We start from the raw sequence: 18037 nt of genomic DNA on the forward strand, positions 1-18037 counted from the left end.
TTTGCGCCACCCATACTTATTTCCATCTATATATGTAAATCAAATGTGAATGTTCACAATATTTTGAGTGTGTCCACATACGTGTTTACAAATCTGGGTTTCTCCACTTTATTTAACATTTTTTGACAGCTCAGTATAGATGAAAAAGAATATGGAAGTCTGGGGATATGGTGAAATTATCCGGTTTCGGATCTTGAACGCAAATAAAGGGTTTCTGCTAAATAAAAGCTTTCAAGATCCAAGCAAAGATGACTGTTGTGAACTCAATCACGGAACGTTATAAGATGGATCATATATATAAGACTTTCAAAATTTGAGTAGCGTGGTTGTCAATCATGGGTAGAAATGGCGAATGTTGGACCTTTGTAAAGTGATCACTCAACCAGTCTATGACAAGTCGTAAGCCCTGTAAATGAAATGACTTCCATATTCTTCTTCATCTATTTATTTTATTTTATTTGTTCGGGAATTGTACAGCTTTACATTTAAAAAAGCATAAAATATTTACATTTACAATAATAAACATTAAATAAACAAGAGAAGTTACATTAATAAAAATAAAGCTAATGTTGAGATGTCAAAAAATGCAAATGTTAGTTTGTTCAAAATCTTAAACCTCCTCAAGTTATCCACCGATTGTTTTGAAATTTTCACAATTTTTTAAAATTTATTCGAATATCTATCATAGGTCATTTTGCAGCAGTGAGAGATCGTATTGCGACTGCATTCAGTTGGAACCAGGACTCCGTTGTGTACTGCCAGTGTAAACCATATTTGGGTCTTGAAATCTCCCGCTGTTGTAACCTTGACGCGCCATGCGCCATGCTATAAAAACCATGACGTCACGTTTTTTTTATTTTTATAAATCAACAAATACAGTATTTTTTTCAGAAAGAATACTTACATAATTACACGCTAACATACAAGTTTGTAAAAAAAGAGTAGAAACTATTTCAACTTTATTACACAAAAAAATACAAAACATTTCCAGAAAAGTTCGGAATTACATTTTATTTGATTTATTTCTTCTTCTTCTTCTTCTTGGCGTAGGCCTTGTGTCCTATTTTTAAGAGGGATTAGCCTCCTGCGATTTCGATTCTCAGCTGTCAATCCATTACATTGATCGTCTACCGTGGGGTTGGCCGTTCTGTGCAATGTGGGGTAGTATTTTTTACAATGACAATATATGTATCAAATTATGTTGTTTCGTATTATTAGCATAGGGATTTAATTAAATAAATTCATAATTTTTATCTTATAAATATTTTAGTGTTGCCATAAGAAGTACAAAATGGCCCTCAATTATTTTCTACTATTTTTGACGAAAGCTTTTTATCAAAAGTTTTTTTTTTATCATTTACACACGCATTTATACAGATCTGCCTCTTTTTATCATTCATTCTCGCATTTATACAGATCTGACCGTTTTTATTGTTTATACACGAATTTATACAGATCTGATTGTTTTTATCATTCATACAAGCATTTATACAAATCTGATTGATTCCGCTGAATTTTCAGCCCAATCGCAACATGAAAAAGATTATCAAAGATGCATATTATATTACATTTCAAACTAGGTCCATTTAGAGGCCTTTTACAAAGATTTTTTGGGACACATCTGAGATAACCCCGCACATTTCTTTATTTGAACCTTATTGTACTGAATACATGGAAATACATTGTCTAAGATAACTCATTTATTCATTTGAATCTCATTGCACAGAATATATATGGAATACATTTGTGTGCTTATCTTTTACATCACGACTCGGAGATATTTAACCCTAGATTACAGTACAATCGTAAAATTTACGACGGTCATCCAATCTGTGGGGAGCACCGAGGCAACACAGGTCAAAAAACGTGGTGACAACTAGCATGTTTGTGAATTTTTTAACGATATTTTATTATATTTTCGTGTTTTATATAAAGTTCTCATAAAAACATGTTACAATTATTCTTTAAATTTTTTTAGCAAACGATTTTGTTCAAATGTCAGTTTTTTTACTGTCGTACATTTTTCGGTAGTGCCGTTTAAAGGTACATTATTTATTTATTTATTAGAAAACCAACAAGATATTTATAAAATAACAAAATAAAATATGTAAAATAAAATTTAAATTCCAATTTCAGTTTTCACTTAAAAATAATATTTAAAAAAAAAACTGTCGTGATAAACATTAGTATAACTACCATATATATAATATTATAATTTACATTTTTTAATCAAATATATATCAACGAGATGTATCTTAAACGTTTTAAAAGAAATATTATTGATGTCTATTTGATTATGCATTTCATTGCACATATTGCTCACTCCTTTCAACAACGTCATATATAAAAAAAACGTCCATTATCAGTTGTGCATGTTTTCAGAATGCCCAGAAAATGTACTATATCCCAGCAAAAGCGGCATATTTTTAACTTAATATTTACCCGCTACAAGCAGAAAGTGTTGTTTTAACATTTTGAAGAAAATGTATTGTTTTTTTTTTTTTTTTTAAATACTTAATATTTTTCAAATGGAGAAAAAAAAACATTCATGTTTCACTTAAAAAGATCTGTTGCACAGTAAAAAGTTCAATAAGTGGCTTGATATTTATTTTTAATACATTGCATAATATTTTTAAACTTTTAAAACGATCTCCTGAAAAATCAAATATTTTGATTTATGACGTTCTTGAAAAGAGTGAGCGATTTATTATTACATACAAATTATTATTAATAACCTAATTATGCTTAGAAAATATTTAAAATATAATAAAGTATAAAGTACTGTACCCGTATAGCTACTCAAGTACTGTAATATGAGATCACGTAACTCCCGAAAAATCACTTTTTTTAACTAACTTTAAAACTTTTTTTTAACTTTTGAAACAATCTCTCGAAAAATCAGGTTTTTTTTTACATATGACGTTGTTGAAAGGTATAATATCGCAGGCTCTTTTTAAGAATGAATTTTGAGTTTTGAAAGTAGACTCGTGATGTAGGGTTAAAATTATTATTTAGGGGCTCTATCAAGGATGCGTTTAACATGAAATATACGTAATTGGTATCATTAATCCCATCACTATTAAGATAATTACAATCACAGGCACTCAAAGTTAAGCACCGTTCCGAAAACCCAAATCAAAGATCGTGCTTAGCTGTGCCGTAACCGAATCACCGCAAATCTGATGCAATATTTCGGCATGTCGTGATTTTACGCTCTGCGATGTCACTATAGAAACGCCACATCAAGATTACAACTTGGTAATATCACAATTGCGAAAGTACTGTTCCGAAACGAGATAAGATACATTGAAATGTGACGGATAAGGTAAAGGAGCCCAGGGGTAGGAAGAGAGAATAAAACACCACACCACTCTGCGAACGATTTTCGCCTCCTCCAACTACATGCATCTGCTACTATATTTTCATTCATTCATTTCAAACCCTTATCCGTACCCGATGGTGCATAGGGCACTGCATCATATAACGTAGTGTAATGTTGACCGTAAACACATAAAGGAAAGGTGATCAACCCTCCGCTTCAAGTACCAGTCCAGGGTAATATTCAATAAATATTAGAGAGTAAAATCATTTTCACCCGGTGATTATTGCTACTCTTGATCTTACCACTTCAAGTACATTTCAAATACTAGATCATGCCAAGTTTTCCTCTCCTCTCCCTCTGCTTCTATTTCCAAAATTTTTCGCCTCATCAATTTGTATTACTATTCTTTTTTCACTGTAATATTTATTCAATATTACCCTGGACTGGGTACCTGAAGCGGAGGGCTTATCACCTTTCCTTCGTGTGTTAATTAATGATCAAGATAACATTGTGTTTATGTGATGCAGTGCCCTATGCACCATTGGGTGCGGATAAGGGTTAGAAGAAGTTCTTTCTTTGCTTGAACTGAACAGATCTGTCTCAGAATAACATTGTAAGGTATTGAATCTGGAAGTTTTGTTATTACTCCAATCTCCTTCTAACCTTTATCCCCACCCAATGGTGCATAGGACACAACATTATACAGAAATTTTATTTGGGAATTTAACAGAACAGCTTCATAAAGTCATTCACATATCGCTCACTCCTTTCAACAACGTCATATATCAAAATTGTCAATATTCATATATCAAAATCGTCAATTTTCAGTTGTGCATGTTTTCGGAATGCCTAGAAAATGTTCTATATCCCAGCAAAAGCGGCATATTTTTAACTTAATATTTACCCGCTACAGGGCCGAAAGTGTTGTTTTTGCATTTTGAAGAAAAGGTATTGTTTAATAATTTTTTAAATATGCTTAATATTTTTCAAATGGAGAAAAAACATTCAGGTTGTACCTAAAAAGATATGTTGCATAGTAAAAAGTTCAATAAGTGGCTTGATATGTATTTTTAATACATTTTATTATATTTTTAAAATTTAAATACGATCTCCTGATAAATCAAGTTTTTTGATATATGACGTTGTTGAAAGGAGTGAGCGATTTACGATTATTACAAAAAAAAGTACTTGTAATGTTCCAATTACAAAGTTCTTTATTTGTAAATTTGTAAAAATACCTGGAAGAGGAACGGGAGGGAGGAAAAGGGGAAATGGGAAAGATCAAAGCTCAAGACAAAGACAATTGTATGAAACGAGGATGACACACCACGATATCAATGTCGACTGACATTGTTAAACGATCTCAGCGCTGACAATGTCGACTGAAACATATCAAATACCTTATTTATATTCATGGTTAAGCAATTTCGATGAACGATAAATATAGGAACTTTGTTTGGAGTTTGTTCCACTCGTGGGAAGAGCTAGCTATTAGCTGCCCAGTGGTAGATCAACTCAAGGGCGCTTTTAATTTTAACATGGAAAATGACCAAACGGAATAATTAGTTAGGATATATTATTCAACGCAGAAAATTTAATCTTTCATTTGACATTTTCATGATTTCAGGAAATTCATGAATAATCAAACATAATGTTTTCGTCAATTACAATCTGGTCACCATCATCGTACGTCTTTTTCTTTTCGTCCAGAAAAGACATCATGCTTACCGTTCAGAATCGCATGGGAAATATTTAGTAATACAGTAAAATCTCGATATAACGGACTAATGGAGGGAAGGGGTTTTCGTTAAAGTTGAAAGTCCGTTGCATAAAAATCGGTTTAAAACGTAACCAATATTTTGGTTGTTGAAAATAGGAATCCTGTATTTAGATATAAATAAACAATACAAAACACAAACAAAATTGTATTTATTGTCTTCGGACACTCTTCGTGAAGTGACGTTGCTATTTGATGATTTTAGTGATCCTGCTTTGAAAAAGGAATAAATTTTTGCATTCACTTTTGAAGTTTTGAGAGAAAATTTGTGATTATCATGACCGCTAAAAATTGTTGACATGCGGTGAAACTTGAAATTAAGCACATACAATATTAACAAGACTTTTTTTTACATTTACCAGATTTTTTGTCCATTATTCCTTAAATAGAGATCCGTTATATCTAGGTTTTACTATATTAATATTTAAAAATAAGTGTTACTACCTAATTATATGAAAAAAATATTGATTTAGTTTGTGTTTATTTATATTCCTGTATAGTTATTTTAAAATATACATACTGTAATAGCTAATTATATCCTTTAGAACGGATTTTTTGTTCTTTATATCCGAAGTCCGTTTAATAGAGATCCGTCATGTCGAGGTTTTACTGTACGTATAATGCGTCATGAATATAGTTTCCATATTTTGTATTTTAATTTGCCATACGGGTTATTCAGGCCCGCTGAATATTCAAATTTCGCACTATTTGGAATTTTCTAGTTACACCTTTATGGTTTGCTGGATGTTGGGTACTTTACGACCCGTAGTTGGTGGCTAGGCACTTTTGCACACTATTGTACATTCTTTTCACTCGTCACAAACAATATCACGACGCAGTCAAGTTAGCGATTTTTTTTCCTAAAATAATATGTAAATGGGTCATTGAAATTAATATTATATCTAACACTAGAATAAATACACGGTCACACAAAATTCACGGCTCTTCTGATAATATAAAATACAATTAAATAAAAAATTACACAAGGGTGTCAGAAACAAACTTCGGAATGAAACGAAGAAAAATAATTGAAGTAAAAATAAATAATCTGCATTAAAAAATTAACTATGCATTTTAAAATTGCCTCTTAATAACTTAAGGGGGTTTAAATTTGACCAATATTTAAAAGAGAATGCGTTAACACAAAATAGTTAAGTCATTTTAGGTTAGGTTAGGTTTGAAAACTGTCTCTTGATAACTTAACTTACCTTTGAGAATCCAAAACGATTTTATAATAACAAAATGCAATACAAATTTCGTCAGAACTTCAATTATTTGAGACCCAAATATTTCAATTACCTTTGTTCTTCCCAAAAAAAAACTATATTCAATTAAAAAAAATAAATTAAATGCCTTTTATACGTGTGAATTGAATGAAAAAAACTATTTTATCATTCATCAACAATAAACAATGAGTGTAAGTTCCTCTCCAAGTAGAAGAGCTAAATCTCTTTTTTAGAGAAGAACAGCGTAACTAGTATAAAGATATGTTAAAAAAAGAAATGTTAAGCAAATGAATTAATTAATAATTGTAATAGTTTTGTAACTATATTAAATAAAGATAAAAAATAAAATCAAATTTTATATTTACACAAGTACCTAAATATCTTTTTTCTTCTTATAAACCTTGAGGTAAAGTGGTCAACTCTCTAATAATAATAATAATAATAAATTCGGATAACTTATAAAGCGCCATTTTCGTAAAATACTACCTTAAGGGCACTTCACTGTGAATGAATTGAGGAAAATATTATGGTGGAAATGATTTAGCAAACTAGTATATTTTAAGTTTTTTTCTAAAGATCATCTCATTCTCACTATTTCTAACCATTGGTGGAAGAGCATTCCACGCCATCGTCCCCGCAACAGCAAAAGCACGCTCGCCAAATTTAGTGCGCTGGTTGCGAGCTGGTAAGATCACTTTGCCCATTGCAGTTGTTCTAATATGATATAAACATTTGAAATTTTGTTCAGTTAATATGTATGTAGTTAGTGGCTTACAATTTCAGTACTGCTAAAATAATGGGTTTTGTACTGTCATTTATTTATTTAATAAACATATTTTTACGGTCTTATAATAGAATCATATTTGGTTAGTCTACATATGTACAGTTTATTATTTTTTTCAGCGACACGACTTCTTTTTTACTGTTCAAGAGTTTTGAAGTACCGTGTGTATATTTTAACTGCGTTAAACTCAAACGTCAGATTACACCTTTTAACTTCTGTATAATTTCTAGGCGATCTGAAATGGAATCGACCACATTAGATAATCGCGTACAAGTTTTTATACATAAACAGGGCTGGTTTGGCTCGCAGGCGAAGGTACATATATATATATATATATATATATATATATATATATATATATATATATATATATATATATATATATATATATATATATATATATATTTATTTATATTTATATATATATATATATATATATATATATATATATATATATATATATATATATATATATATATAATATATATATATATATATATATATATATATATATATATATATATATATATATATATATATATATATTTATATAAATACATATATATATATATATATATATATATATATATATATATATATACATATATATATACATATATATATATATATATATATATATATATATATATATATACTTATTATACTTCTGTATAATTTCTAGGCGATTAGGAGTTAATCTGAAATGGAATCGACCACATTAGATAATCGCGTACAAGTTTTTATACATAAACAGGGCTGGTTTGGCTCGCAGGCGAAGGTACATATATATATATATATATATATATATATATATATATATATATATATATATATATATATATATATATATATATATATATATATATATATATATATATATATTTATTTATATTTATATATATATATATATATATATATATATATATATATATATATATATATATATATATATATATATATATATATATATATATATATATATATATATATATATATATATATATATATATATATATATATATATATATATATATATATATTTATATAAATACATATATATATATATATATATATATATATATATATATATATATATATATATACATATATATATACATATATATATATATATATATATATATATATATATATATATATATATATATATATACATACATATATATATACATATATATATATATATATACACAATTTTTTTAAACCCTCATAACTATTACCCTTATCACCCCAATGGTGCATAGCATATAAACGCAGTGTTATCTTGATCGTTGAAGGAAACACAAGAAGGAAAGACACACGAAGGAAAGGTGTTAAGCCCTGCGCTTCTTGTACCAGTCCAGGGTGATATTAAATAAATATGAGAGTGAAAATGGGTCATATTTACTTAGACCCTCCTGGGAATCGAACCCGGGACCTCCATCCAGCACGGCAGCCAAATGCGCTGACCACTGCGATACGGAGGTGGACAAAAACTATGCATGATTAATTATATATCGTAAAAAGATACAAAAAGAGATTTTTTTAATGGAGTTTCTATACCGGACCTGGGAATGCGGTGGAAGCTTCCAGAACACCATCATATCTGGACCATACTCTCAAAACCAGTTTTCGTTTTTAGATAATATTTCATTACGCGGTAAAAAAAAATCGGTTAATTTTCCAGTTTGGCTCTGCACGCCGAGTACGTTTTTGGATATAAATTATCTTATTATCTCACATGTGCGAGGAACTTGTTTTAATGGCTGATTTATATGAAAACATTATTAATTCATACGAGTCATAAGTAGGTACCCAATTTCAGGGCTGTCCATTTTTTAGGAAACCGGAAGCCCAGGATTTAATCCAGGATTCGGATCCCACATACTAATATAAGAGTTTCTGCTTAATAAAAAAGCTTCTTTATATCTCACCAATAGATGTCTCTAGTGAAGTTCTAGTGATTCAAGAACAAAGTTTCTAAATTGGTTAATATATATAGAACTTCCAAGAATTTGAGTAGTGTGGTTGTCAATAATGGGTAGAATTGGTGAATGTTACACGTGTGTAAAGTGATCACTTAAAACCACCCTATGACGGTCGTCAGCCCCGTAAATTCCCAGACTTCCATATTCTTCTTCATCTTTGATGAGATGTCAAAAAAATAATATGAAAATAACTCCTGTAATTGGAGGTAATCCAGATTTTGTGAACAAGTATTTGGACACACTCAAAATGTGGTAATAGTATCTAACAAATCATCAAATTTATATATTATTATATATTATTTAAATATTGGTAACATATTTAAATTATTGCCAGCTTTATTTGTTGATATCTACATATCGTAGTCGTACAGGAGAAAGTGACTAACTAACAAAACGTAAAATGTCCATTTAAGTAACTTTTGCTTGGCAAAAAAATAAACATCAATGCAGTTAGTCATTTTTGACAAGTCAATATATTATATATTATTTCGAGAAATAAAAATACTTTGTGTTCTGATCCACTCACATTTTTATTTAACCAACTAGTTTCGGCAACAACCTGTTGCCCTCTTCAGGGTTACATTTATTACTACTTATTATTAGTAATAAATGTAACCCTGAAGAGGGCAACAGGTTGTTGCCGAAACTAGTTGGTTAAATAAAAATGTGAGTGGATCAGAACACAAAGTATTTTTATTTCTCGAAATAATATATCAAGATGATCCACAAAGTTAATGCTTTCAATATTCAAAACACAATATATTATACTTCCAAGTGTTAAATCCTTTCAAGATTTTTTTAGGGCAATATTAAGCTAGTAAGATATCAAAAAGTCAATGATCACGTTTTTGTAAGAAATGCACTTGGTCACTTTCTCCTGTATGACTACGATATGTTTTTTCACATTTTTATAACACAAATGGTAATGTAGTGGTAAACAAACAATCCACACTACTACTATTACAGCTTTATAAACCATAGACAATAAACCGTATGACGTCATAAAACGTTCGATGACGGAAATTTTATGACGTATGCGAACGCACGTTTTTCGTTTTATTAAAATATCTAAAGTTTAAACCGTAATATCTCCTTAGTTCTTAGTTCTCTACAGATTTGAATAAGAATGTTACCGATAGTCTTGTGATTTTTCATATTAATTTATTAGCCAATTAACCAACATCGTGACAAAAATCTATTGTGACACGTATTTCTTTGTATTTTACATTGCTTTCGATATCATATCCGAAACATAGTCAAAATTTGACCAAACCAAATAATTTATGCAAAAAGGCGGAAGCCTCTTAATGCTGTAAAATGAATTGATAAATTCTCTTGATAATTTATATACTTGGTGACTGCCATTAAAAAATATTTAAAAAAAAAATCCACAGGAAGATGAATTTAGTATTCGTATACTTACAACGATTTTGACACGCTTATGATATTGATAAGAATGTTTAACTAACTAGCTAACTAACCATCACGCCGCTTCCCCGCAGGAGTAGGCAGAGAGAATCGAACGCCACACCACTCTGTCTTTGCAAACATTCTTTGCCTCTTCTACATTTAAGCATCCCCTCATACATACCCGACGATTATTACGACTCCTGACCCTTCCGCTTTCAAGTATTTGACATACCTGATTGTGCCAAGTTTTCCTCGGTCGTCCTCTGCTTCTTTTTCCAACTACATTCGCCTCATAATTTTTTTTAACCGTTCTTTCTTCACTCATACGCTCCACATGTCCAAACCATCTCAATACACCTTTCTTAATTTTATCGATAATGCTTATCTCAGCCTTACATTCTTTCCTTATTTCATCATTCGAACATCTAAGGATTGCATTTCGACTGCATTCAGTCTGCTTTCATCCTTCTTTTGCCAACTCCATGCTTCGCTTCCATACATAAGGGTTGAAACCAGAACTCCATTGTGTACTGCCAGTTTAGCTTCCGCTGATAGATTTTTATTTGCTAAAACTGATTTTAGTGCACAATTCACTCTGTTCCCAGCATTCACTCTCCTTTCTATGTCTTTATCAATCTTTCCATCCCTGGAAAACATACTACCCAAATATATGAAATCATCTACCTGTTCCAAAATCTCCCCATTTACCAATATTTCAAACTCAGATCTACATTCATCTTTTTCAAAAACCATGATTTTGGATTTATAATACCAGTAAATTACTCATCTCAATTACTTACTGTCCGCCTCCGTAGTGTAATGGTCAGCACGCTCGGCTACCGTTCTGGAGGTCCCGGGTTCGATTCCCAAGGGGGGTAAAATAAATATAAGTGATTTTTTCACTGTCATATTTATTCAATATTACCCTGGACTGGTACCTGAAGCGGAAGGCTGATCACCTTTCCTTCATGTGTAAAACGATCAAGATAACATTGCGTTTATATGACGCAGTGCCCTATGCACCATTGGGGTGCGGATAAGGGTTTAAAAAAAATTAAAAAAAATTACTCATAGCATTTCAATTGTATTTCTAACTTGCGGCGGTGCGCTACACATAGTGACGTAATGAGGATACCGCACAAAAACGGACCCGTTTTGGACAGCCCTGAAATATTTAATGAGATATTCATGTAAAAATATAGTTATTCATTTAATGGGATGTGATTCAATTAAAAAATGAAATGTTCAATGCAGAAATATACGTAATATGTAATGGTATGCTTGACGGGTCATTAATATAGAATGGTGAGACGGGTCATGGACCGCGTGGATGCAGGCCATTCTAGACAATCCATCAAACGTGGTATTTCGGTATTTTTACTATGAGGGTAAAACAAGTTTATGAGGTGAATGTAGTTGGAAATAGGAGCAGAGAAAAACCGAGGAAAACTTGGCATAATCAACTACATATCGCTCACTCCTTTCAAGAACGTCATCAATCAAAAAACTTGACTTTTCAGGAGAACGTTTTTAAAGTTTAAGAATATAATACAATGTATTAAAAATAAATATCAAGCCACTTATTGAACTTTTTACTTTGCAACACATCTTTTTATATAATCTTTTTAGGTTCTTTTTAGGTTTCTCCATTTGAAAAATATTAAGTATATTTAAAAAAATAATTCACCAATACATTTTCTTCAAAATGCAAAAACAACACTTTCAGCCCTGGAGCGGGTAAATATTAAGTTAAAGATGTGCAGCTTTTGCTGAGATAAAGTACATTTTCTGGGTATTCCGAAAACATGCACAACTGAAAATTGACGATTTTTGATTTATGACGTTCTTGAAAGGAGTGAGCGATATATCAAATACTTTTCATTTAGTACTTAAATGAATTTTGATTCACGATAATCCAATGCCTTGTTTTTTTTAAACATTTATTATTCGTTAGTCAAGAGAGGTATTAGAAATATGTGCAAAAATACTACAATATGGGGATCTAAAAGTATTGGAATATTTTTATAGATTTATTTCTTATGCGATAAATTCTTTATAACACAAGTCACTCCAAATATAAGTTATTTATGCTCAACATTAAAACGGTTAAAAGTGAAAAAAAATCCTTTGTAAAATATTATACAAACAGATGCTGTTCCATCCACTCGTATAATACAACATTAATAAATTAATGATTCACAAAATGCCAAATATAAGTCACTCGAAATACAAGTTGTTTGTTTTCAATATGTATCTACCTCAGAAATGGTAAAAAAGGGTTAAAAGTGAAAACATATTTTAGCATGTAAAATATAATACAATCAGATGCTGTTCCATCCACTCGTGTAATACATCATTAATAGATGAATGATTTACAAAATACCAAATACAAGATATTTATTTTTAACATGTACCTACCTCAGAAATGGTTTAAAGTGAAACTTTTGCAAGTAAATATTATACAAATAGCTACCACTCTATCCACTCGTGTAATATAGCATTAATAGATGAATGATTTACAAAATACTAAATACAAGTTATTTATTTTTAACATGAACCTACCTCAGATATATTGAAAAGAGGGTTAAAAGTGAAACGATATTTTTGCATGTATTTATCCAAACAGATACCGCTCGCTCTACTCGTGTAATGATTATTTTCTATTTTCATTTTCATCATTTTAATTTTTTGTTTTCTGTTAAAATCAAATATTTGTAGTTTATATTAGAACTTTTAATCTATTTTTATTTTTGATATCTATTATATTATTGCCTTTATTATAAACCTAAAATAAAATTTAGACCCACACATAGGCCATGCCTTTGTGGGATCTTCTTTTGTATTAATGTAATATTTTGTTGTACTTGTAATTATAATATATTGTGAAATGCAAAAGAACTTAAAATAAAGAAAAAAAACATGTAGGTACCTACTCAGAAGTAATCAGTAAAGGGTTAAAAGTGAAACGATATGTTTCATGTATTTATACAAACAGATCCCTATCGGTCTATCCACTCGTGTAATACAACATTGATAGACGAATGATTCACAAAATACCAAAGTAATTTATTTTTAACATGAACTTCCCTCAGATATAGTCAAAAGAGGGTTAAAAGTGAAACGATATTTTTGCGTGTATTACACAAACAGATGCCGCTCTATCCACTCATGTAATACAACATTAAAAGACGAATGATTTACAAAATACCAAAGTAATTTATTTTCAACATGAACTTCCCTCAGATATAGTCAAAAGAGGGTTAAAAGTGAAACGCTATTTTTGCATGTATTTATACAAATAGATGCCGCTCTATCCACTCGTGTAATACAACATTAATAGATGAATGATTTACAAAATACCAAAGTAATTTATTTACAACAAAATAATATGAAAGTAATTTATGTTCAACATGAACTTCCCTCAGATATAGTCAAAAGAGGGTTAAAAGTGAAACGATATTTTTGCGTGTATTACACAAACAGATGCCGCTCTATCCACTCATGTAATACAACATTAAAAGACGAATGATTTACAAAATACCAAAGTAATTTATTTTCAACATGAACTTCCCTCAGATATAGTCAAAAGAGGGTTAAAAGTGAAACGCTATTTTTGCATGTATTTATACAAACAGATGCCGCTCTATCCACTCGTGTAATACAACATTAATAGACGAATGATTTACAAAATACCAAAGTAATTTATTTTAACATGAATTTCCCTCAGATATAGTCAAAAGAGGGTTAAAAGTGAAACGCTATTTTTGCATGTATTTATACAAACAGATGCCGCTCTATCCACTCGTGTAATACAACATTGATAGACGAATGATTTACAAAATACCAAATACAAGTATCTCGACTTGCACAATCATGTCAGCCGTTTATTGTGATCAATCATTTTTTTCGCATACAATCTTTACAATTTTGATGTATGTAGCACACGACGTAAGATCGTAGGTTACTTTTCATTCCATTCGCAAAAAAACATGATACGTACATTGCCATTATGCATGGCGTACCGACATTTAAAATATGGTAAACCACCGCAAGTCAGAAATTATGGGAACGTTAATTTTTATGGGTTTTTATCTATTACCATAAAAATATATACTTATAGATTTAAGAAAGTTAATTCTTGGAGTTAACCTGAATTTTTAGAGGTTTCTTATAAAATAACATAGAAACAACTCAGTTGAGGCCCAGCATTCGTTAAGTCGCAACTTAATTTTCACTAAATCCAGGTAACAAATTAATAATAATAATAATAAAATTGGATAACTTATATAGCGCCATTTTCGTAAAAAAATACCTCAAGGGCGCTTCACGGTGAATGAATTGGGGAAAATATTATGGTGGAAATGATTTAGCAAACAAATGTGTTTTTAGTCTTTTTCGAGGCGAATGTGATTGGGAAAATGAGCAGAGGAACACCGAGATAAACTTGGCACGATCAGGTACCTATGCCAAATAATATGATTTAAAATTAGTTTAAATCGTTATTTTATTCGGTTTTTTAATTCGATCGCCCACCATTGAACCATTTGTGATAGCCCTTTAATGCATATGAACGTATGCACACACGTACGTGCTAGGTACCTGCCTATATTGTGATTGAAAGTTAAAATGCTCGTCGTTTACGCGCACTAAATGAATGTGTATACAACTTTACGGGACCATTAATATTGCGAGCACGTTTTCCTTTTGACAGTGTTCAGTATTCACACACGCAATGTATTATGCTCTTCGTTTACTACTCGCATGCTGCCGACGTCAGGCGATAGCCGTTAGGTGCTCAGTGCTCGGCAGTGCATGGTGCTCGGCAGTGCATAGTGCTCGGCAGTGCTCAGCAATTCGTGCTCACGACTAGTGGTCACTATAAAGTGCTAAACTATCATCATACGTGTGATCAACGATATTTAAAAAAAATTTTAAATACACGTGCTAAAATCTCAATTTACATTGTATATATTAATAAAACGCATTTGTTGAGAACTCGCCATTATTTCCTCCTCTAGAGCAGTGGTCTCCAAAGTGTGGTACGCGCAGCCTGAGGGGTGCATAGAAAGTTCAAGGAAGTACGCCACATTAGTCTTCTAAAACAGAGAAACAAAGGTCGAATATAGCACTTTCTGCAAAAAGTATTATAATGCGATCATTTCCGACGGTTCAATTAATTCAAAAATATACACACACACACACAATATATGTATATATACAATATATATATATACAATATATATATATATATATATATATATATATATATATATATATATATATATATATATATATATACAATATATATATATATATATATATATATATATATATATATATATATATATATATATATATATATATATATATATATATATATATATATATATATATATATATATATATATATATATATAAAAGGTATTTACTTGTTTATTTATTTTTCAAAACGTGATTGAAAAAAATCCGTGAAGTGCACAAGCGGCTTAAGTCATTCCTTCCCTTAAGTCATTATTGCGGCTGAATCCAGTGCTCTCCTGACCTTAAAATTGTGTTACACATTTCTATATTTTATTTATTTTAAAAACATATTTTTCATACAAAAATCATATATACATATAATATTCCCGATGAGTAATTTCCATTTCTTATTTTGGGACATGGGATTAACGTTAACAAGACTGGAACACAAATAATAAAGTAACAAAAAAGATTTAAAAAAAAAACTTAAACTAATTCTAATACATGGCAAAATAAAAAAAAAACAATAACAGGTATAATAAATAGGCACAAGAAGCAAATTAATAAATTAATTTCTAGTTAAAAATGAAAAAAAAAAACTATTAAAAAATGCTTATTGCTCTTAATTTGGGTCTTATTACTGTTGAATATAACGTGTATGTAATATCCAATATATCACCAGGCTACATAAATATGTATGAATCTATAAAACATGTCGGACTTAATGATATAAATATGTATGAAGGCATGAACTAACGCAGCTGTAATAAGTAGTGTCTTTTGTGCTGGGAGTTTTTGACTGTAGTTCGTTATTCTAGAATCTAATATGATCTATTCGTGAGTTGGAATCAGTACCGGTGAACTATGCGCGGATCCGGATCACAGTGACTCGTTTAGTTAATCTGGTTCGTTTGCGTTGCCAGAAAGTCTGTCGACCGAGAAGCAAATGGCGTCCCTACCGTACTTGGCTCTTTGCTTATTGCCTTTAGTTTTGGTCTTATTACTTTTGAATTAAACGTGTATATAATATCATATATTGTATATCAGCAGGCAATATAAAAATGTATGATTTTGTAAAATATGTCGGACTTAATGATATCAATATGTATGAAGGGATGAACTTATAAGTAGTGTCTTTTGTGCTGGGAGTTTTTGACTGTAGTTCGTTATTCTAGAATGCAATATGATATATTCGTGAGTTGGACTCAGTACTGGTGAACTATGCGCGGATCCGGATCGCAGTGACTCGTTTAATTAATCTGGTTCGTTTGCGATGGCAGAAGGTCTGTCAACCGAGAAGCAAATGGCGTCCCCACCGTACAAGTCGCTGCCGCTGTCGTCGCCCAGCGGACGGCCCCGCTCCGTGATGGAGAGCATCCTGGTGGCCAAGATGGAGTCCCTGAGCAACGGGAGACACCCTTTCTACAGGAACGACTCTATGGACAGCTGCAGCAGCATGGGGTCCGTCTCCTCGGCGTCCAGCGACGTGTGCAGCTGTGACGACTGCCTGCTCGGAATTGCTGATCTATACTTGATCGGCCCGGCGGAACGAGCGAGAAAAAAGGTACGGCAAAAATACAATATTAAAATGTTTTTATAATTAAAATGTTTCTTTGTTTTAAAATCACTATAAATATTTTTTTATAACTTAATTATAATGTCTACCGGTTTCGAAGCTAACCGCTTCTTTATCAAGACTGATTAATACTAAAACACTATTTACTAAACAATATTCAAAATATTTTTTGACATCTTATCAAAGATGAAGAATCTTATCAAAGATGAATGGAAGTCTGGGCATTTACGGGGATTTAAGTGATCACTTTACACACGTGTAACATTTACCAATTATACCCACTATTGACAACCACACTTAGCAAATTCTTGGTAGAATTATAAGAATTATAATTAAGAATTGAAATTATATGTATGAACCAATTTAGAAACCTTGTTCTTGAATGACTAGAACTTCACTAGAGACATCTATTGGTGAGATGTCAAGAAGCTTTTTACTAAGCAGAAACTCTTATATCAGTATGTGAGGTCCGAATCTTGGATTATAATCACACACGTGAGAAACGCCAGAAAATACCATTTTCATTTTTATTATTAAGCTTATAATTTGACTAGATACTTTATTTACAACATTTTGAGTGTGTCCAAATACTTGTTCACAAAATCTGGATTATCTTCAATTACAGGAGTAATTACTCCTGTAAATGGAGATAATCCAGATTTTGTGAACAAGTATTTGGACACACTCAAAATGTTGTAAATATTCAAAATATTTTG

The 18037-nt window shown here is 30.8% G+C and overlaps 1 protein-coding gene across 3 annotated transcripts in view; it reads left to right on the forward strand.

The window, feature by feature from the left end:
• The window catches only part of LOC148305211 (inositol-trisphosphate 3-kinase B-like), a 102914-nt gene that overhangs the window by 8084 nt on the left and 76793 nt on the right, over positions 1-18037 (forward strand). The window contains exon 2 of one of the 3 annotated variants that reach the window (XM_088267067.1): positions 16428-17309. In XM_088267067.1, coding sequence (XP_088123193.1) covers positions 17019-17309 — 291 coding nt within the window. In that variant the 5' untranslated portion in view covers positions 16428-17018. The remainder of the gene's footprint in view (positions 1-16427; positions 17310-18037) is intronic. The other 2 variants (XM_088267068.1, XM_088267069.1) reach the window with 2 other exon arrangements.

This window comes from Brachycentrus maculatus, unplaced genomic scaffold (assembly GCF_059751285.1).
Source record: "Brachycentrus maculatus isolate JH-2025_06_01 unplaced genomic scaffold, ASM5975128v1 h1tg000277l, whole genome shotgun sequence".
In the NCBI taxonomy this organism is placed as follows: domain Eukaryota; kingdom Metazoa; phylum Arthropoda; class Insecta; order Trichoptera; family Brachycentridae; genus Brachycentrus; species Brachycentrus maculatus.